Source organism: Musa acuminata, chromosome BXJ3-4, assembly GCF_036884655.1.
Source record: "Musa acuminata AAA Group cultivar baxijiao chromosome BXJ3-4, Cavendish_Baxijiao_AAA, whole genome shotgun sequence".
NCBI classification, from domain to species: domain Eukaryota; kingdom Viridiplantae; phylum Streptophyta; class Magnoliopsida; order Zingiberales; family Musaceae; genus Musa; species Musa acuminata.
Window position 1 is genome coordinate 40,390,505 of NC_088352.1, and position 21,372 is coordinate 40,411,876.

The 21,372-nt window shown below is 41.2% G+C and overlaps 2 protein-coding genes and 1 pseudogene across 3 annotated transcripts; 2 read left to right on the forward strand and 1 right to left on the reverse strand.

Moving 5' to 3' along the window:
• The first annotated feature begins 8,962 nt into the window (after positions 1-8,962).
• LOC103983168 (WRKY transcription factor WRKY51) lies at positions 8,963-10,437 on the forward strand. The gene is made up of 3 exons (XM_009400356.3): positions 8,963-9,815; positions 9,912-10,037; positions 10,138-10,437. Exons 1-3 carry the CDS (start codon positions 9,163-9,165, stop codon positions 10,283-10,285), a joined length of 927 nt encoding a protein of 308 aa, XP_009398631.2. The 5' UTR covers positions 8,963-9,162; the 3' UTR covers positions 10,286-10,437.
• Positions 10,438-10,706: 269 nt separating this feature from the next.
• On the reverse strand, positions 10,707-11,335 carry LOC135636433 (plant intracellular Ras-group-related LRR protein 1-like; annotated as a pseudogene).
• Positions 11,336-12,802: 1,467 nt separating this feature from the next.
• LOC135635597 (ubiquitin-conjugating enzyme E2 22-like) lies at positions 12,803-16,985 on the forward strand. 2 transcript variants are annotated; one of them, XM_065146782.1, is made up of 7 exons: positions 12,803-12,958; positions 15,142-15,255; positions 15,366-15,510; positions 15,599-15,676; positions 15,783-15,895; positions 16,124-16,227; positions 16,410-16,985. In XM_065146782.1, exons 2-7 carry the CDS (start codon positions 15,253-15,255, stop codon positions 16,726-16,728), a joined length of 762 nt encoding a protein of 253 aa, XP_065002854.1. In that variant the 5' UTR covers positions 12,803-12,958; positions 15,142-15,252; the 3' UTR covers positions 16,729-16,985. The 2 variants fall into 2 exon arrangements, with proteins under 2 accessions (XP_065002854.1, XP_065002855.1); XM_065146783.1 differs by lacking the exon at positions 12,803-12,958 and adding an exon at positions 14,435-15,065.
• Positions 16,986-21,372: the final 4,387 nt, after the last annotated feature.

The following is a 21,372-nucleotide window of genomic DNA, read 5'->3' on the forward strand; positions in this document are numbered from 1 at the left end:
CACGCACAGGCCATCATACCTCACATCAGATAACACACACAACACATGTAGCAAGAGGCAAAAACCTATTCAGCAAACAAAATTACTTATCTTATATGAAGATATCATCCATGGTGCCTTAGGCAACATCAATTCGCCAACTTCTCAATCTATAATCAAACAACTACACAATTCTATAGAATCGATTTGATTGGCTGTTCTTTAGGAACTCAGAAGATATAAATAAAATTAAATATGTACAAAACCATAGCTTAGAATATAATCATTTGGAGGCTAAATAATCCTTATTATATAAACTAAAATTTATAGTTTTGGTTGTAAGATTTATGTACAATCTAATTGGTGCCTGAGGAACCCAATTGCGTTTGTTTCAAAATATACGTATCATTAGGGGACTTTTACAATTTATAGCTCAATCAACAATAAGGATGTATGCATGCACATAATTTTAGGAAGATAAAGCAAAACTGGAATTTTCCTTTACTATTACTACCACCTTTTAATCCCTTCTCCCTAGCTCTGTTTCTTATTTGTCATATCGAATTGGTATAGAGCTGTACATGAATGACATAATAGTTGTCAGCTGATGCCACCAGCTATTCTTATCATTCATAAGATTCTTCAAGTGCAAGTATTACTCCAAGAATCCAGGAGGGGACGAGTGCAATCCCCAGGATCTTGCGTACGACCGTACGTCTCTAAACTTGATCTGATACCTCACGGTGGAGCTCAGTCATGCATGGACCCCGCAGTTGCAGTCGGAGGAGGAGGACACAGCCTCGTGGTGTCTCCGAGATGGGAGTTCTTGGATTTGTATTCGCCTCGCCCGGCAGAAGCTTATGGCATGGCAAACCGGCCGCCGTCCCTTCCACCTTAAAGGTGTCGGAGGCTCAGCTGGCTTGTAAATGTTTCTCACATGTCTCAGCCCAGAAAGAGTCCGAGGTTTGCGTGAGGCTCCAAGGCATGGGGAGCTTGGACGACTAAGGCGGACACGATAGATCTGCAGTGCGGTCTGGTTAATGTTGGGCACTGATTGATGAGCGAGACGACCCACCCAGCTGTGTGTGTTTTTACGGGGAGCTGTCACGTCGCCGTCCAAATCACATGGTCAATTAGTATCTGACAGACTTCTCCTAGGTGTTTACATTTGACCGTTCGTTTCACCCCCTCAAAGTCTTCAATTCGTGATTAGATAAATTCTTTAAAAAAAACTCTAGTTTTCTGTCTTTCTTTCCTAGATTATTATCTTAATTTTATTTTTGGAGAACAACCTTTAATTTTAAAAAAAATATGAGGTTACGCTACCTCACGTCATGTTTGTCTCTACCTCGAGTGCATCGTTATCCTTGTCCCATTACCCTCGTCCGCCTCCTTGCTCAAGAATGACAGATGATAATAAAAGTGGAGGTGATGGATGATGAAAAATACGATAAATGTAATGAAGAAGATGGATCAATTTCATTGAAGTAAACAGTTATTTATACAAGTAGAGGGAGAGATTTCCTCTGTCATAATTAGTCTATTAAGAAAGATTTTCTTAGTCAACTGAAAAAATCTTATCTTTTATCAATAGATGAGGATGATGCGACGATAGTAATAGACAAGGGTGAGAGCAGAACTGATAACATTAGTGGACTAGAGTAATGGTGTGTTAGAGAGTGATGGACAAGGAAACAATGACAACAATAAATGTGAGCGACGTCATATTTGAGGGCACAACAACAACGACATTTGAGGGTGAGGGCACACTCGAGAGTGATGAACGAAAGCACGACGACAACAACAGACGTCGATAATGATGCACTCGAGATAAAGTCTTAAGACGCAATGGCGAAGGTAAGGCCTCACGAAGAAACATAGATGATGAGCAATGATGAGAGGTAAAGATAACCACGACAAGGCAACAACCAATGTGATGGAGGCTAAGAGTAATCTCATTTTTTATTTTCTAAAATCCGTTCTATGAAAATAAGCCGAAAAGAGAGGACAAACGAGTTAGTGCACAATTGAACGCCAAAGAAGAAGCGAGAGAGAGAGAGAGAGAGAGACGTGTTCTTCACTTATCCACTTTGTGTGTATAGATCGGCCCGTGGTGCAATCAAAGTGGGCCAAAAGCGTAGGGCCACGAGTGTCATTAGGTTTTAGTTTCCGGTGATCCAACATGATGAATGGGAAAGACACATCAAGGCAACAAACGAGCTTGAGGCGTGTGAGCTCCCCTCACATGGCCGTGCACTGTCTTGTGTGTGAAGGGATAACATGATGACACCGGCATGGATGCTAACTTTACACCAATGAGATACTCCATTTAGCTAAGAGATCACCATTGCAAGTATACTTTTGATGGTTCAACATACAATCCCACCGTCCTCGACATTAACCACCACATCGATTCAAAAATCACCTTAGTACACTAGATGACTCTCTAGCCGTCTTCTAGGTCTTTCATTTCATTCTCGAATTCTTTGAATATCTTAGTAACTTGAGCATTAAAAGTGTTTTGTGGGGATGCTCCCACATCATACAACTCGTTTGCAGCAGCAGCAGCAAGCAGCAACATGTGCAGGCCCTTGTCGCGGCTGCTTCCGAGCATCACCCTAAGTGGGGATCCCGCCATTGATGTCTTTTGTTCTTCTTCTTCCTCCCATGGGGTACTACATCGTACTATTAGGTCGCAGCAACATGTGCACGCTTTTATTGTGGCTCCTTCACCTCTCTCCTGGTGAGGTCTACCTCTCACCCAATCAATCGGTGTATCACGGCCAGATCATGAGGTTTTTGCTAGGGAAAAGATCCATCTGCACTACGTCCAAGGATGGCTCGATCGAGAGAGGCTTGGATCTTGGCATTGCCTTCAGCACTTTGACACACAAAGTTCCACGGTAAGCCTGCAGCCATGCAGATCAAACTTTTGTTGCCATCTTCTCATCTGGCTTCACTTGAATGAGGCAATCCAGTGAGAAAATAGGAATCCTAGGATAGAGAGTTTCCGCTGCTGCACCAAGCAAATTGTAGACTAATTAATTCTTTACTGGTAGTGATCAGAGGGAATACACCACAACAATCCTGCAATGATACTTGTCTCAACCCGAAAGGAGAGCCGATCAAATCCATCATGTCATACGATATATCCCGACTCACGAAAGAACCTCTAAAGCCATTTTTTCTATCAAGCACGAGATGTTAACTATGCTTTTTGAACATTCAGCCCTCGACGATATCCTTACTGACTTGAACGTCAAATAAGTGTCATCAAAGAATCTTTAATATATTTTATCACCAAGACCAAAGAGACATCCTTCTTCTTCCCCTTCCCCTTTTATCATGTGCTACTTGAATTTCTATATATGGGCTCTCCCTTATCTGATTCTTCTTCAGCAGATCCTGATTTGGAGTTGGAAGCTTCGAACACCTGACTGACTTTCTACTGGAACTCGTACACAAGGAGCTACTGCAGCATCAACACTCGGCACAAGACCAAGAATAAGAACTAGAGCACCAACAACAGAAACAAACTTAGGCTTTCGAAAGGAAATGTGAGCTTACAGAGCTCAACGTGTTGCGCTAACGGAGGGCGGTAGAGACGAGTATTTCAAATTCCATTCTTAAAAGGGCGAACATGAGTTTGTGCCAGCAGTCAGAAGTAGCGAGTTAGCTGGTAGCTTCGGAGTCAAGGAATCAATTAGTGAGTCAGCTGTAATTGTTTCCGCGCATGGGAAGAAGCCCTTTGCGCTATCAATTCCCCAATAAATGACGATCATAACGACCTCCATGCACATGAGTTGTGTCGTTGGCTCATTTATTGCTGCTCCCTATCCTTTTGTGTGTCACGTCCTCCACAACACACGGTAAAATCTTCACTCGCTTATGTCGATTTACAAACTAGTTTTAGTTCTTTCACAGGCTTTTCCATAGCAGTCTACCGACATCACGTTTGCATGCATGTCGACAACTGCTGTGCAATAATACAATATGTGTACCTTAAAATTAATTCAATATCAAACAAATTTAACTATGAATCGATGAATTGAGCATTTCTCATCTCTTGTCAATAAATCAATAAATCACCTTATGTGAGAGTTGAAATTATAAAATGATTACATTGTCCACATCAAAAAAAAAAAAAAGAGAAGAAATCTGTGAGTTCTATTCTCACTTGTATGTTGCTATGCAAGATATTTTGAATCAATAAATTAAATTCTTTTCTCACTTTATATATCAATCATATCATGTATGAATATAAGATACTCTTCACGAGAGATCATTCGATAGTTATCTTTTCTATTATTATTTAAATTATTATCTTTCTTTTCCTTCTGATTATGCTAAGTTTTATATTCTAATTCGTGTAAGAATGTTTTGTGCATAGTTTAATATAGACGAAAGAAAATTAATCAAAAAAAAAAATTCCTTTGCTACTTCGATTTTGCCTGCTAGATATGGGAGAATGATGAGTCTTTGTTGATCTCCTTTTCCTTGGAAGGAAGAAGGCTACGGAAATGGCGGGTCACGGTGCCATGCACATTCCCCACAGCATATGCTCACTGTCTACGCACTGTAGTTTCTCCCCTGCCCTGTCATGACATTTCACGTCCGACACTATACCCACATCCATAGTTATTCCTACTTTATGACCATTAATGGTGATTTTGTTTTGTTGCAAAGGTACAGAGCAGCCGAGGGGGACTGACTCCACTCAACTATTCCCATGCTATTCCGTGGTAAAATTGAGGTCCACCCCAGCTTGAGGCTCTACAGGTCATTCTTCTTTGTTGCGATTCTTCCCTTCTCCCTTCCACCATGGATTCCCACATTCTCTTCCCCTCCTTGCCCTGTGAGTTTCCATAAGAGACCTCAAACAGTTTACGAGATGTGATCTATAATTTATTTTTCTAAATATTAAATTATTTTTTTAATTGAAGATTACAAATATACACCAAAATTCATCTCCACAAAATCTATCATTTTCAAATCAAGTCAATATTATTATATTCTTCTTGATAGGATTATATATTTTTTATTCTTGTATTTATACCTATAAAAAAGAAGGAGAACATTATAATAAAGAGGAAGAATGATGTATAGTTTACTTCTCTGAATATTCTGACCCTGGAATCATTGGCATGAAAGATCACTTCCAAGGAAACAAGCTTGCCAATCAACAACAATTTCTGCAGTGGTATGTATGTTCCCCGACATTCTCCGAAAGAGAACAACATTTGGTCGTTGAATGGAACTGCAGAAAAGAAACTACAGGATCAAGCTACTCGAGCTTTCTTTGTCGAGGGGCACGGGACCGGGATGAAGACGAGGGTGAGATCGTCGGGGACGGGGAAGTAACGTTCTTGCGGAGAGCTGCATCTTCTCTTGGCCGGACGAGGCTTCTTCCTTGGTGACGGCGGGCACAGTAAAACCGGCTTTACCGCAGTCCTTTCGGACTTGGGCGTAACGCAGCAATCCACATCTTCCTCGTTGCCGGACTTCGACGGGGATTCTTCGTGAAGCTTGGCGTCGTTCCCGGAAGTCCGAATTGGTGGAAGAGAAGGCGGTTCTCGGACGGCAAGCTCCAATCCCATTGTTCGATGACCGAGAGGCTACTGGCTTTTACTAAGCTCTGGAGAAGTCAAAGCAAAGATAGAAGGAGTTGTGGAGACACAGGTGACGGTGTGCTCTGGCAAGTGGAGACTGAACGGAAGGAGACACAGGTGATGTTGCATAGATGTGAAATAGTAATTATAGACAGATCTTGTTTCCTTTTTTCCCATGTGAGAAAGTCTAAATTTTTAAAGTAAAAAAACTAAATAATAATAATAATAATAATAATAATAATAATAATAATATCCTGATATTGGACTTGTGAGGTGCACTCTCGACCCACTACGTTAAATCTCAGTGGTTTATTTAGAGGGCTCACCTCTCGGACAGTTGTATTTTTACAAGATTTTAATATTTTATTGATTTTAACATTTACGGTGGAAAAATAATTAAGAAAAAAGTTATTCTTGTTAGTATCTTTTTTAACCTCAAGAAAAATAAAGATTTTTTGTTGTTGTTGTTCATGGTATTTCTTGGTTGTGGAAGGATAAATTTCTCCTCGAAGACTACTTGATATCAAAAATATTTCTCTCTAAAATAAGAGCAAGGAAAACATGATTAGATTGCTATAAATAAGTTGGCTATGCATCTCCAACTGACCAAATTAATTCATTGGGACAACAATTTATTATGATGTCGGATGATCCTTGGACCACTCTCCAAAGATCGTAGCCAGAATAATTGCTCTAAATCCAAAAACATTTCCTGGCAATTAATTGTATATGTTAATAAAATCGAATAAATTGGAAACTGGCAAATGGAAAAGAAGAAGATGCTCATTTGATGTGTTTGGGAAGCTGCATGTTATGCGCTTCGGTTTTCGTTGTTTCAGGAAGTACGTCCGATGGTTCCTCAGATCAGATATGGTGTTGACTTGCCAAGACAAATAACTCGGTGGTGGTGAAGAGGACACCATGGTTCAGCAGCAAGGAAAGATGCAGGCTTTCCCTTCCCTTTTCAGGATCCAAATCATTCAGCCAGTGTTTCTTCAAGTACCGGAGGAGCACAAGCAATCAATGCTAGCTGTGGAAGGTGAAGGGTCACTTTGTTTAAAGCTCCCGAAGCCAACTAAAGCTGCCACGGGGAGGAGGAACCACTGCAGAGAGTGTACAGGACGAGAAGGGCAGCACATGGTGTTTCTGAGGAAGACAACGCATTGCAATGTCAGAAGAGAAGGCATCCTTTGTGACTGGAACAGCAATCGGACACTGCCTGAGACTGTGCTGCGGAGTAGAATGAGAACCTGGGTAGCTACTTCCATAACTGGAGGAATCATGAGAGACCAAAGAGGTAGAATGATCACTGAAAGAGTCCAGTGTGGCTCACGAGCTTTCTATCCAACAATACCTGCTGCAAATAACAGCCATTAATGGTTGATGACTTGAGAATATTCCATCTCAATCATTTGAAGAAGGGATTCCATATTCCATATTCCATATTCCATCCCAGAATCACTGTAAAGGTATTTATGGGCCATTTTGCTCCATAGCTTTGGATTTAGTATGGGCTATATGATCCCTTCCCAACCCAATGCAGCAGCGATGATATCAAAGACTTGGGAGTAACAGGCAGTACTATTGAAAGGTTTCATAAACTCGTACAGTTCTTTCAGAAAAATAATCTCTGCAGATTCTTGTAAGATGGGGTTTTCAAACAGTCAGAATGTCATCCAGAGTTGACTTTGAATGTTAGTGTGATCAGCCTCTCAAGAAGTTGCAGGGTAAGATCAAATGAGGGAGGAGGATGAATGGTCAAAGTAGGGAAAGCTATCCAAAGAAAGGATACGTGTGTAAGGAAATCAAGATTTTCACATGAAAGAGGTTTTGCGTGTTGACTTAAGTCAACTCAGGCATTCAAAGAAGAATAAATACACGCGAAAGGAAGTCGAGATTTGCACGTAAGAGGTTTTGCGTGTTGACTATAGTTTCCCACTCAATATGAGTTGACTAAAGAACCTTGGAACTGTAACTGGTACTCTATTTTTGATAAATATCTAATTTATGTATTTATTCTATATCATTTAGAATCCTAATATTATATATATATATATATATATATATATATATATATATATATGTGTGTGTGTGTGTGTGTGTGTGTGTGTGTGTGTGTGTGTGTGTGTAAGAACAATGTATCAAAAACAATTCACTAGTTGAATTTTCGGGATGATACTCCTTTATTGAGTACTTATCATAGGCATCTATTTTCATAAATGGATAAATATGCTTTCTATCTTTCAGGTTTATTATATGATTTTGTGTTAACAGAAAAGTAAACCATATCAAACCGAACTAAATCGATTATATTCGATCTTCTCCATTTCATTCATCCTTGTATTACTCATTCAAGTTAAGAGAAAGAGATAAAAGGAGGATGAGAGAAAGGAGGAGAAGAAAAACCCTTTGGGTTAACTTGAGCCAGTTTAAAGAAATTTGAAAGGGTTAAAGAAATTTTGCAAAAAAAAAAAAGAAATAGAAGAATAAATTTGGAATTTAAGTAAAAAACATAGTGTAAATTCTCAACAAATTATTAGGTGTTTTTCTGGTAAACTGTCCACACAACAAATACTAAAACATTTTAGATAATATATATACCATTTCTAACATAAATAAACTATATAATTATAGTTATATAACCCTATTTTGTGGTGTTCCGGTCATGCATGGTTGCGTAAGGAGTGTCTATCTTCTGTTGGAGAATTGACTATGAGGTCAACGTTTGGCTGGCAAAAGTCAAAAAAAGGGAAGACCATACTGACGAAAGCTACCCCATGAAGACTCTTGACTTCACCTAAAAGAACGGCTCCGCAAGGAACTGAAGAGGGAAAAGAAGGGTTTGCGTTCCTGCTACGCGTCTCTTCGGTCAACTCTCTCAGGACGCAGGAGGCGAAATCGTCATCCGCTTTCTTCCTCCTCTGAACACGCGATTCCCCATTACTCCCTCGCTGTCATCTTCCTCTTTATCTCTCACACCGCTAAATCCAACGCAAGATGAATCGAATCCCTCGATTTCCGGCATCTGAATCGGGACGAACTTTTCTGCAGTTACGGATCCTCTTTCAGATTCGTGAGATTCGCAATCCAACGGTGGAAACTGATCGTCTTCCTCTTTTCCTCGAGGAGTTAGACCGGTCCAACCTTGTACAGCAGTCGGCTGACTCCGGTCAACACATGGAGAGGACTTTTCGGAATTCACTGTGCAATTTTCTCACGATATTTAATGCAATCGTTTTTCTTCATACGGCCACATTATTGCTGCTGCTTTATACCCACAAGTCCACCCAAGGATGGAAAGATAGTCAACCGATTGAACTGTCATTCCACGCCCCGAGAGGTACGAACACTCGGAGAAGGGCATCGTTTTCCTCGATGACTGTTTCGCTTTTGTTGACTGTTTCCAGCCCGATTTCTTGTTCAAGCTTTCCACCACTATAATACATGGACTTCTCCGCCTCCCTTCCTTCCTCTCTCAAGCTTTGATCTCTCCTCTTCTCCTGAACTTGAACGCTAAGAGAGTAGTATGGTTGCTGGGATCTGATCTGAGGTTGTGTCTTGGTCTCGTTTAGATATGACTGCCGCCGATCTGATGAGCCGCCAGAAGATGGACGAGCTGGTGGCTATCCAGGAGGCTGCAGCTGCCGGGGTCCGTAGCATCGAGCACCTCGTCTCCCGGCTCTCCCGCCAGAGTTCGCCGTCCGATTGCCGGGAGATTACCGATCTGACGGTTTCCAAGTTCAGGAAGGTGATCTCCGTCCTGGACCGCACCGGCCACGCACGTTTCCGTCGGGGACCGATGCTCGCCACGACTGACGCCACGGAAGATAAAACCCTGAGTCTGCTTCCGCAGCCATTCGAGTCGCAGCCTCAGCCGAATCTGCCGGTGGCGTCGAAGGGCCTAACCATGGACTTCACCGAGGCGAAGGGCGAACCCGCCGCAACGACCCTGAGTCTCGGCTTCAGCGCTTCCACCACGATGTCATCCGGAAATTCCTCGTTCCTCTCTTCGCTCACCGGCGACGGCAGCGTCACCGACGGCAAGATGGGGCCGGCCGTCCTGTCGGAAGCCCTCGTCGTCGCCGCCGCTGCCGTTTCCGTCGGTAAGCCCCCTCTGTCATCGTCCCACAAGCGGAAAAGCCCCGGCGACTGTCACGACCGCGTCCACTGTGACGTCGCCCTGAGAAAGCACAGCGGTGATCTCTGCCACTGCTCCTCCAAGAAAAAGTGAGCCCCTATGAGCCTTTCTTTCGCTCTCCCTGCACACGGTGGCAGGCCTCGGTCGTGTCGTCTAACGTGCGCCCGGCCCCGTTGTCCTTGCAGGAAAACTCGGGTGAAGAGGACGATTCGCGTGCCAGCGATAAGCTTGAGGAACGCGGACATACCATCCGACGAGTACTCGTGGCGGAAGTACGGGCAGAAGCCCATCAAGGGCTCCCCTTATCCCAGGTAACCATGCTCCGCCCCCTGCCACTATACGCGCCGCCGTCCGATCTCCGGCCTTCGTCGCCGTGGCACGGTCTGATCCATTCGCTGTCTGTTGTTGCAGGGGCTACTACAAGTGCAGCAGCATGCGGGGATGCCCGGCGAGGAAGCACGTGGAGCGGGCGGCTGACGACTCCTCGATGCTCATCGTGACGTACGAGGGGGAGCACCGTCACGCCTCCAACCCCGAGCCCATCTCAACCGGTGCATGATTGTTGATCCGCGAGATCAGGGCCGCTCATCCTCCGTACGACCCTTTGACCAGTCCTTGCCGCGTGTCTCTTCCTCTTCTTCTTGGTGTTGATGTCTGTGTTGATTAGCCTGTAAAAATTAGTGAAACACGCTTCCCAGGAAAGCTGACGTATGACCAACTTTTGTGGTGGGAGCGACGACTTTTGTCGCTTTCTCGGTTCGAATGAGCTGCACTCAACTCTCCGTTTGAGGTCAGGCGGAGAGTCAAAGCGACATTATTGTGGCGGGTCCCGCTGTCTTTGTGGACGTTGTGACGTGGATCTCAAGAAACGGGAAAGCAAGCATCACGAAAGAGAAGGCGGAACAGAGACGGGATTAAGTGATGGCAGATTGACAGCCACTCGTCCTCTGTGAGCCTTTATAGTACGCAAAGACACATCATCGCACAGAATGTCATGTTCCAATTAGCCACGAACGACATGGAGATCACTCGCGACGCTTTCTTGGCGAAGCCCGTCGAGTTGAGAACTTGCCGATGCACGTCGGCGAAGCGAGCCCATCAATCGAACGGTCGTCCGAGAGCAATAACCCTTCATTCTCATCTCTGATATTGATGTTGCTCGGGGTGACGTTGTCGGTCAAGGTCCCGCGTTCGACCAGCTTCTTGATCCAAGAATACTTCATCATGGAAGGACGCGTCGACTCGCTGCGGTTCCTCCTCGCATTGAGGTGCTCGCGCAAGGCGCCGATGCTGTGCTCGCAGACCTCCATGGACGGGCGCACGAGCGGGTTGCCTTCGACTCGGAGGCTTCGGAGCTCAGCCAGGCACACCATGGAGTCCGGGAGGACGCTGATGTCGACCAGGGAGGGGAGGAGCCCGATGGAGAGAGAGAGAGAGAGAGAGAGAGAGAGCGGAGGTACCTGAAGTTTTGGCTGACGCTGAGGACTTCAAGTCGGACGAGGCTCTCGACGCCATCGGGGAGAGAGCGGAGGCAGTTTAGGGTGGCGTCGAGGACCCGGAGGGAGGTCAGGTGCGAGGTGGAGCGAGGGAGGTAGGAGGGCCGGTCTTTTTAAGGATGAGTGTGAATGTATGCAAATTTGATCGTATCATATGTCTCTTACATTGAAAGATTAAGCTGAGTTAGACAAATTTATATATTTCAATATTTTTATAAGGATAAGTTACAAAGCTTTTCTTTACTTTGAATCATCTTTTAGTATTCGGTTCGACCACCGTAGAGAATAGAAAGAGTGCAAAGGAAGCCATGCGTGTTGAACACATGTTTACCTAATTAACAAGGTCTGTATCATTCACGACTGGATGTCCATCCCACCAAAACAACCCATGACAACCACAATTCTTCCCGCCGGCGGAGACTGCAAATGCATGTCTTTATGTGCATCTGATGCAGTCGGATAAATCAATCTCGATTTGGCTGCTCACTGATCTTTCTTTTCCCTTCAGATTCATTGTTATTAGTAAATAACGAATTATTGGCGTCTTGGTCACGGTCATGATTGCGCGGAGGGCTATTAAATGGTATGTAGAGGTGGGTGACGCCCAAAAAAAATCAAACCCCCTGATTGATGCATTGCATCAAACACCTGGCGTGCCTGGTCCCTCCTTCCTTCACCACATTTTACGTGGCGTGGGTCCCTAACAAAAGTCTACAAGATTCGTGTATCTGCCGGTGGTTAGATTACATCAGATGGGTTCTTTAGTTTAGTTTTGGGTTCGGTGCATGCAATGAATCAATGTCAGATTATAAAAAAGTTTTTATAAAAAAATATTACATCAAATGATAATATATATATATGACGTTCACATATGAATTTTAATTTAAAATATATTATTTATATAATAACATATTAATCAATTCAAATATTAAAATATTAAATTAATAAAGATATCGCTTTCAAGGATTGCTATCAAGAAGAAGAACTCAACGTCGAGAAATGTTACTATGAGCACAAATCATCAAGAGCAAAAGGAATCGTCGCCTTATACATGACATTTGTCACTTTCTTCGTTTAATTTTATAGTTCCAACTCGACCTAATCTAATATGACTTAATCCAACCCAACTTGAGATGCTCTAATCGAAATGACTGGATCGTCGTATCATTAGTATGTTCAAACAATCTAATTCAAGAGCAATTAACAAAAACCCATGATTAAACAGCAATCGGGATGTTATCTCATAAAAAATATAATAATGACTGGATCGTCGTATCATACATATCCCAACTCGTCCCCACCAAATTATTTTTCCCTATCCAATAGAAAATAAGGCATCGTTGTCCAAATCCCAACTAAAATAACAAGGCTACTGGCACCGCTAGCTGGCGACAGGCAACGGCTACCTGCGGACCGACGCGGCTACAACGGTCTGATCCAAGTGTACTCTCGTCAATTCACATATGCCGTGTAAAAGATCCGGGATCGGATCACACTGACGGGGGGGTATAATAGTCAATTCGTAACGCCGGTATTACCAGTTTATTCATCGGTGAAGGCAATGAACGCGCAGATCTGGTAATTCGGAGATCAATTAAGGGGTATTTTGGTAATGCTGTGTTCAACGGCGAACGCACTGCTGCCTGCACTCTTATAGCCGCTCCCCTTGGTCTCGTCTGCCGTGACCGCTTGCCCCATTCGTTGATTTGGGATCTCGCTCCCCTCGACCCGTTCGGGTGAGTGATCGCATCTCTCTCTCTCTTGCTTGCTTTGATTGACCGCAATATCTGGCCTCATCTACTGTTGCTGGTCTTAATTTCTTGTTCGGTACGCCGGAAATGGTTATGTAGGTTGGATTTCAGTGTTCTGCTTTCGTTAGGAGTTGCTGAAGCAACAATCTTTTCCGTTCTTCTTGATGTTATTTTGTCCTGTGGGAGGTGTTGGTTTGGATGAGTTCGTTCCGAAGATTGAAACGATGTTCTTTGTCGTTGATCATGAGCAAGTTAGGGTTTCGTGTTTGGCTCTCTTACCTTTTCTTCAAGTGTGACGGCGTACAAAGATGTGTTTTCTAGTTACTTTGGAGACACATCGAAACTCTGAAGAAAGCATATGCATTGTTATCTTATCACATTACAGGGTTTTAGAGACTGGAGGAATAAGGGGGCGTTCCTGATACTAGATGGGTAATGTTATCGAACAAAAAGACTAGCTGAACTATTATTTCCGATCAAATTAAGTGTCTATAATGCAGTCTGATTAGGTAGCATGAAAGACTTATTTGCTTTGAACCCTCTGCATTCTTTCCTTCAGCTAGCTGTTGTGACATGTTCTAAACTTAGAGCAGTTTCTACACTAGTTTTATCTGGTATGAGTGTGTAGTCTATGTTCATGTGTATGTATATATATATATATATATATATATATATATATATATATATATATATATATATATATATATATATATATGTATATGTATACATATGTATGCATATTCCCTCAAGCTCTTGAAAGGAGCAAAACGGATCTTTGGTGCAGGCTTGGGCTACTGGTCAGATATGGATCAATTTCAGCTAGTAATGTTATGTTTCAATGATTTGTGGTTGATTTCTGTCAATTTTAGTTGGTACCAAACACGTTAGGATGTCATGACCTCCGATGAGCCTGTCTTTGATGTGTTGATCTCCTATATTCTGAACCCCAATGTGCCAAATCTATGATTTGTTGGTTTTGTATGCACCGACCTTCTATGTGCTAGCCTCCAGTATGTCCAACGTCATAAGATGCAATATGAGGATCAACAGGTATTGGAGCTTGCTCCAGTGGAACCTGTTAATGGTTAGGATGTCATGACCTCCGATGAGCCTGTCTTTGATGTGTTGATCTCCTATATTCTGAACCCCAATGTGCCAAATCTATGATTTGTTGGTTTTGTATGCACCGACCTTCTATGTGCTAGCCTCCAGTATGTCCAACGTCATAAGATGCAATATGAGGATCAACAGGTATTGGAGCTTGCTCCAGTGGAACCTGTTAATGATTATATATATATATATATATATATATATATATATATATATATATATATATATATATATATATATATATATATATATATATATATATATATATATATAATGTGTACAAAATTTAGAGACAAAAGAGTTGGCGTAGTGTTGGTCCCAATCATGAATCAAGAAATAATTTGGGTCTTGTCGTGTCAGCTGTCCTGTTGGCATATGAAGATTGCTCAAGTGGAGGGACCATGTGTACCATCTCCATCAACCACAATATCATGTTATGCAGAAAATCTATACTAATATTGAAAATAAAAATTACTCTGCTGTTATCCTTTTTAGCAAATATTAGCATTCAATAAATTCTATTGGGTGAAGATGTGCTTATCTGTTTATCTTTGTGTGTTTTTGTATCATTTGGTTTCCAAGCTTCTTAACCATTTTACCTGTATTTTATCATCTGCACATGGTCCAGTGTATCATTTTTTTTATCATTAGCAGCATTGATAATTGCTCATGCTATGCATTTGAGCAAAATCTCATCTCGCCAACTTTTGTTTGGTTATTTGCAAGTTCTCTCTTCTTTGAGAATCAAGGTGGCATATCTTATAGAACATTATTATCATATGAATTTATGAAAGTAAACCTTGCAATTATGTGGTTAATAATGTTTGATGAGTCTAAATAAGTTAATAATTTATGAAAGTAAACTTTGCAAGTATCTAGCATGTATAAGCCGTGGATGCTTCCTTGAAGAACTGAAGTGTTTATGTGGCTTCCTTCAAATGGGTGGAATTTTATGGTTGGCAATAAGAAGAGTGGCCCAAAGGCAATTTTCTCCCGAATTTATCTGCTATATAATTAAGAAAATTGAAAAGTTAATGCTTATAGTATATTTTCTGCAGACTTGTCTTGGCAAATTTGAATATTGTGCTGTGATTCAACTCAATTAATGCCTGGATAAAGCATCCTGAGAGCTAATCTTTAAAGTGAAGAAGCCTACATATTTTCCAGCAATGGTACATAAGCAATTCCACTTTCAACTTAGATATTTTTGGGGATTCATACATATGATAAATCCACTGATGTGTGTTTTCTTTTGCCACTTAATGCTTGTTACTGCAAGCAGGCAACCAATGAGAATCTTCCACCAAATGTCATCAAACAGCTAGCAAGGGAACTCAAGAACCTAGATGAATCACCTCCGGAAGGAATAAAAGTGGTTGTAAATGATGATGACTTTACTACTATTTTTGCTGATATTGAGGGTCCTGGTAGGCGATCGAAAGATGTAGCATTATTCCATTTTAATTTAGCATTGAGTCTAACGCTTGACAAGTTTGTGCTACATGTGTTTTGCAGCTGGAACACCATATGAGAACGGTACATTCCGCATGAAGCTATTATTGTCTTGTGACTTCCCCCAGTCACCTCCAAAAGGTCATTCACGAAATATTGAATCCGACCGTGTCTGTTTCTTTTTCCATCTTGATTACAAAAGAATTACTCTAGTTGCATTGTATCAACTTTTCTTCTGCTTCCACAGGCTACTTCCTAACCAAAATATTTCATCCAAACATTGCGACAAATGGTGAAATTTGTGTCAACACACTGAAGAAGGATTGGAATCCAAGTCTTGGACTAAGACATGTTCTGATTGTAAGCTCAAATGTCTCCATCTGAACATAGAAAAATCCAACTTGTAGAGAGTGATTTTAGAATCCTGGCAATCAACTGTTCTTTTAATCTTTCCTTTTTCTACACTCCAAGGCTATGTTTTAGCACCAACCTGAAAACTGGTTTCTAAGACCCTGATATTACTTGATGAACAAATAATAAGTTTTCTTGTATTAAATGAGCGCTCTACATGTTGATTTCGTGTGACAGGTGGTAAGATGCCTGCTGATTGAACCATTTCCCGAGTCTGCCCTGAATGAACAAGCTGGAAAAATGTTGCTTGAAAACTATGAGGAGTACGCGAAGCATGCAAGGTAAAGTTTCTTTCATTTTTTTTCTCTTTCTATCATAAAACTAGTTGGGCGTCCTAACTAGGTTCTGATCTTGTATGCTCCACCATTTTACATTGGTAGTAATAGTCACAATTATACAGTCTACTTTTTCATGGAAGGCTAAAACAAGTAGGAGAAAATAATTGTATGATGCATTTATGCAGGTTATACACTGGAATTCATGCCCTTAAACCAAAACCCAAGTGCCAGCCGGGCATCTCTGAGTCTACTACAGCTCTGAATGTGGATCAAGCGAACGTGGTTTCTGGTGATCAAATGCCGCTGCTTACTGCACCATCAACTGTGCCCACAGAAGTGCCGGCGCAAAATGCTCGAGATGAGAATGCTGTTCCTGTTCTTCCAACAGAAAGTGCCACTGTTGGAGCATCAGCAGCTCAAAAGACGGAAGGGATGGTTGCTGTAAAAGCTCAGGTAGATAGACGAAAGATGGATGCAAGGAAGAAAAGTTTGAAGAGATTATAGTGCTGCTGCTAAAGGAAGAAATCATGTAGTCGGCTTGAGTAATCAATTAGAGCATCTGAGAGAACACCTTTGGAGAACAATAATTGAAGCATCATATGAACCAAGGTGGAGAGGAGAGGGTGCGTGTATCTTTCATGTCATTCTTTTCATGCGTTACTTTGTGCAACAGAGTTCCATCAAATTTGCTGATTCTTGAATCTTGATATGTGACGGGCGAGGTGAAGGCAAGATGAGTGCAACCGCCTTATTATTCGGCAGTCTCATCTGTAATCATATTCAGGATTCAAGTTGTTGAGATCACTAATATGCTGCATCACATGAAGGCAAGTTGAGGGCATCTGTCAGTCGTATCCAGTCTTGTATCAATTGTGAATGAGTTCAAGGTGTTGTTGAGATGATGACTAACATGATCGCATGTAGCAGTCACACAGCATGCAAAATTGGTCATTGGTCTGAATGAGGTAGCTTAGTGCGAGGAACAGAGCATGACATTATGATCGATCGATCGCTGTGTCACAAAGCTTCGTCACTCGAGGTGTTGATATGTTTGAGTGTCCCACAACGAGGTCAGTCCAATTTTGTGTGCCATTCAAAGATGCTTTGTGTCACATATCACAGTGGATAGTTTTGCTCATGCAGCGATACAATGAGCGAGCAAACATATGCCCTTCGTGAGTGGAATCCTTCTGCTGAGCTGTTTGCAAAGTATGACGAATGTAATCGGTTTGCAACGAGCGAGTAAACAGATGTCCTATGCGATCATCCTTCCACTCGAGACTCGCATTCATTTCCAAAGGTTAGCTTTGCGAAGTACAACAAATTTAATCGGGTTTGGGTTCGCTGGATCAGATGCGAAGAGTGATGTTTTGGTTCGTTTTTACTCTTACCAGTAAAGTTCAACTTTTCTTTTGGAAAAAAAGAAATGGTCACCCAAGCTTCTTAAGGAAGTAGCTAAGGTCATTCTGACACTTCAATTCCAATATCTCACAAGGATTCAACTTCCATCCACGCAAAATTGTGCTTTTTGGCATGGCGCCAAAGAGCCTGCGGTAGGTTCAGATGTGTTTCGGCGTAATGACACATGATAACTTTTTTTTTTTTTTTTTTTCTCGTGAGGAATAGCAAACATCGAAGAATAGAAAAACATCGTCACTACGAAGGCTTGACAACTTAATTATTCTTGTGGTATACACTTTTGTCTCTAAATTCTCAAGACAGGATAGTCATGCTCCGTTTAAGTTTATTATCATGGATTCAACTAGAATTGTTTAAATGATGAGATATTCTTACATTATCCGTCCGTAAATTATTAGTCTAATTATAATCTTATTCAGGTTAAAAAAACTTATAAAAGAATAAATTGATCCGTTAAAAAATAAACGATAAATAAGCCTCGATATCTTACGAAGAGAATAACTTTACGAGTAATTCAACAAACTTGGTGTACAAAAGAGAAAAGAGAAGAATGAGAAAAATAAGGATTTTAGAAGGCAAACGAACAGTTGTAAGTTCGCAAACGATCGCTCACCAGTTGTCAAGCGCGTTGATAAGTTCTCATTTACTTAACGTGCAAACTTGTAAACCCAATCAATGGCCAATATTATTACAAACTTCCATCCAGGCCTGTGCCACCCGAGGGGTTCTGGGGGTGCGAAGATGGTTGACATTTTGCTCCACACAATAGCTTGTAGAAAATAGGTCATAACACACGAAAACTGGATCATCCTGAGATAATTTTGCTCATTCTGGTAAATGATCACACTATAGCCTTGTAAACTATTTCTATTCGTAGTTTTCAAACAAAAATTAGACAAAATATACTGTCAAATATATATACAAGCAAACAAAAGTGATAAATGACCCATTGACGAAAGCGTTGTGGTTATTCGACGATTGTTTGTGATAATTGCCCCCTACTTAAGCTATTAATGCCCTCATCGACGCTTGCTGGTAGGCTTTAATAACTACTACTTCATGTTGCAAGGTGTCTTTAGGCTCATAACTGACTTCTGTTCGGGAAAGCTTTCGCCACTTCACTAGGTACTTAATCTGTCCAGCTCCGTTGGATAGCTTTGTCTTACGATATGCTAAAATGACTTCAATTTACTTTTTGTATGAAGCTCTAGTAGGATATAGCTGAGTTAGAATACTTTTGGAAGCATCTTGCAAATCAGATTAATAGGCTTTCAAGTTGCTCATGTGAAAGTCGTTATGAATTTTAAGCCACATTAGTAGTTGTAACTTATATAAGACATTACCTACCATGCTGATAATCGAAAAGGGCTCTTCATACTTATGCATCAATCCCTTATGCACTTTATGCCTAAAGAACTAAAGTGATATTGGTTGGAGTTTTACCAATACCAAGTCGTCGACTTTAAACTCCTATAGTCGCCTTTTCAGATCTATCCATTTCTTCATCTTTTTTATCGTCTTCTCCAAGTAAGTCAATGCAATATATGCATTTTGATATCATTTTTTTTACAAAGTGATATATTGATGGGCCACTTTTGATATAACTTATTGCCAAGGTACGGGGAGTTGACAACCGTTAGCTCCGTTGAATATATAACTCTAGTACAAGTTGTAGGAAAATTGAGTTATATCCAATAATTTCACCAAATCCTATTGGTTGGCAATTATGTAGTGCTGAAGATATTCCTAATGAGCAAATTTATTCTTTTAATTTGGCCATCCATCTAAGAGTAGAGGTTTGTGGAGAAGTATAACTTATATCTCAACAATTTGAATAGGTCGATCTATAATCGTCCCAAGAACCGTAAGTTTCGATCATTTATGATATTGTACGGGACTCTCCAATACTTCATCATATTATTCATCATCAAGTTGGTTGCTTCCTCCGTTGAGCAATGTAGGGGTGTGACGATAAATGTTGTATACTTTGAAAATCGAGCAACCACCATGAGTATCAATCCAAGTCTCTCTATTGTCGGTAAGCTTGATATAAAGTTCAAGGAAATGCTCTCCCATGACCTTTCTAGTACAGGCAATAGCTCAAAAAGTCTTATCAACTTTCGTTGCTCTACCTTATCTTGTTGGCATGTAAGGCATAACCGAACATATTTCTCCACATCTGTCCCCATCTTCAGCCAATATAAGACCCTCTCCATGAGAGCCAACGTTCATTGAATACTCAGATGTCCTACCCAAAGGGAATCGTAATACTCTCTCAAAAGTTCATGCTTCAAATTGTCCGCTTGAGAAACATAAATTCTATTCTCTTTAGTATAGACGAGTCCCTCTTAGACTTAAAATTATCATACCTTACTTTCTTTGATCAATCGTATCAAAGTTACTACATGGGAATCACTGTACAATCCATCATTGATCCTGGAAAGGAAGTTAGAGTGTAGTTGACTTGCTTAGCCTCCATCTTCCAATTGCACGACATTCACTAGCTCCACTTACCTGCTTAATCATCAACTACAATATTTGCTCTTTTGGACTTGTACTTCATTGCTATATCAAATTCAGCTAAGAAGTCTTACTACCATGCTTACTTTAAGGAGAGCGTTTTTTGAGTTTGGAAGTAACTCAATATGATGTGATCCATCTTTAGCACAAATCATGTTTCGAGAAGGTAGTGTCGCCAAACTCATATCACTAGTATCTCATTCTCGTGCACCGGATATCGTCACTTGGTCTTGTTAAGCTTGTGGCTCTCGTAGGCCACAAAGTGATCTTCCTGCATAAGTACTCTCCCAATAACGAAGTATGAAGCATTCGCGTACTCTCCCAATAACGAAGTATGAAGCATTCGCATGGATTTCGAAAGACTTCCCATAATCCGATAATTTAAGTATCGATTCTTCACACACTGAAGGTCTTGGAACGCAACAAGATTACTAGATAATCGAGAGGACCTCAATTGACAATCCTATTACTTCATAGCTTTATCAAAACGTATGTAGCTTTGTCAACTGACAATCCTATTAATGTTTACCGTCGCATGCTGCAACCATTCATATGATAGTAAAATAACAAAAAAAAAACCCAGTTTTACCCATAATGCAAAGCTCACTCTCTCTCCATGACCGTCCCACTAATCGACATGCCCATCCTACTTTTTTCCGCCAAGGCTTTATAGGGGTGCTATGACTATCAATATTTTTGCAACTATAACAAGCAAAAATGACTCAAAACTAAGGTTGCTTCTCTTCCTAATTCGAAATTGCTGTCGTCCATTCCACAGATCAATTGACTATTAAGGTTTTAAAGCACCAAATATTTCATCAATTCCTCTTCTCTTCCCCACGAATTGCTGCATCAGACAATTAACTACGAAGCCATTTAATCATCACCAAATATTAACTTCATATATCTTCTTCATCCATTTTGCCCCAAAAACTGCTGTAAGCGCTCAGAGCATCACAAAAGGAACTATTCACTAAAAGAAGGCTTCGAATTTTAAGTTGGAACACAACGGAGAATGACTGTGGTTACCTTCCAATGTTAACATTAATGGCTCTACCAATTCAACTGATTGGTTACCCTCCACATAATACCCGACTTCACCTATTCCTTGAACAAAAGAGAGCAAACCACAAAAAAGTCAGAAGGAAGGTGGCAAAGTTTTACCTTGGAGGATTTAGATGCTGTGGTGAGCAGATCTGAATGGTTCTG

Coding starts and splice junctions, on each gene's coding strand:
- LOC103983168 (XM_009400356.3), top strand. CDS start 9,163: ATGACTGCCGCCGATCTGATGAGCCGCCAGAAGATGGACGAGCTGGTG. Junction 9,816..9,911: donor CACTGCTCCTCCAAGAAAAA/GTGAGCCCCTAT, acceptor TTGTCCTTGCAG/GAAAACTCGGGTGAAGAGGA. Junction 10,038..10,137: donor AAGGGCTCCCCTTATCCCAG/GTAACCATGCTC, acceptor CTGTTGTTGCAG/GGGCTACTACAAGTGCAGCA.
- LOC135635597 (XM_065146782.1), top strand. Junction 15,896..16,123: donor GACTAAGACATGTTCTGATT/GTAAGCTCAAAT, acceptor TTCGTGTGACAG/GTGGTAAGATGCCTGCTGAT. Junction 16,228..16,409: donor GAGTACGCGAAGCATGCAAG/GTAAAGTTTCTT, acceptor GCATTTATGCAG/GTTATACACTGGAATTCATG.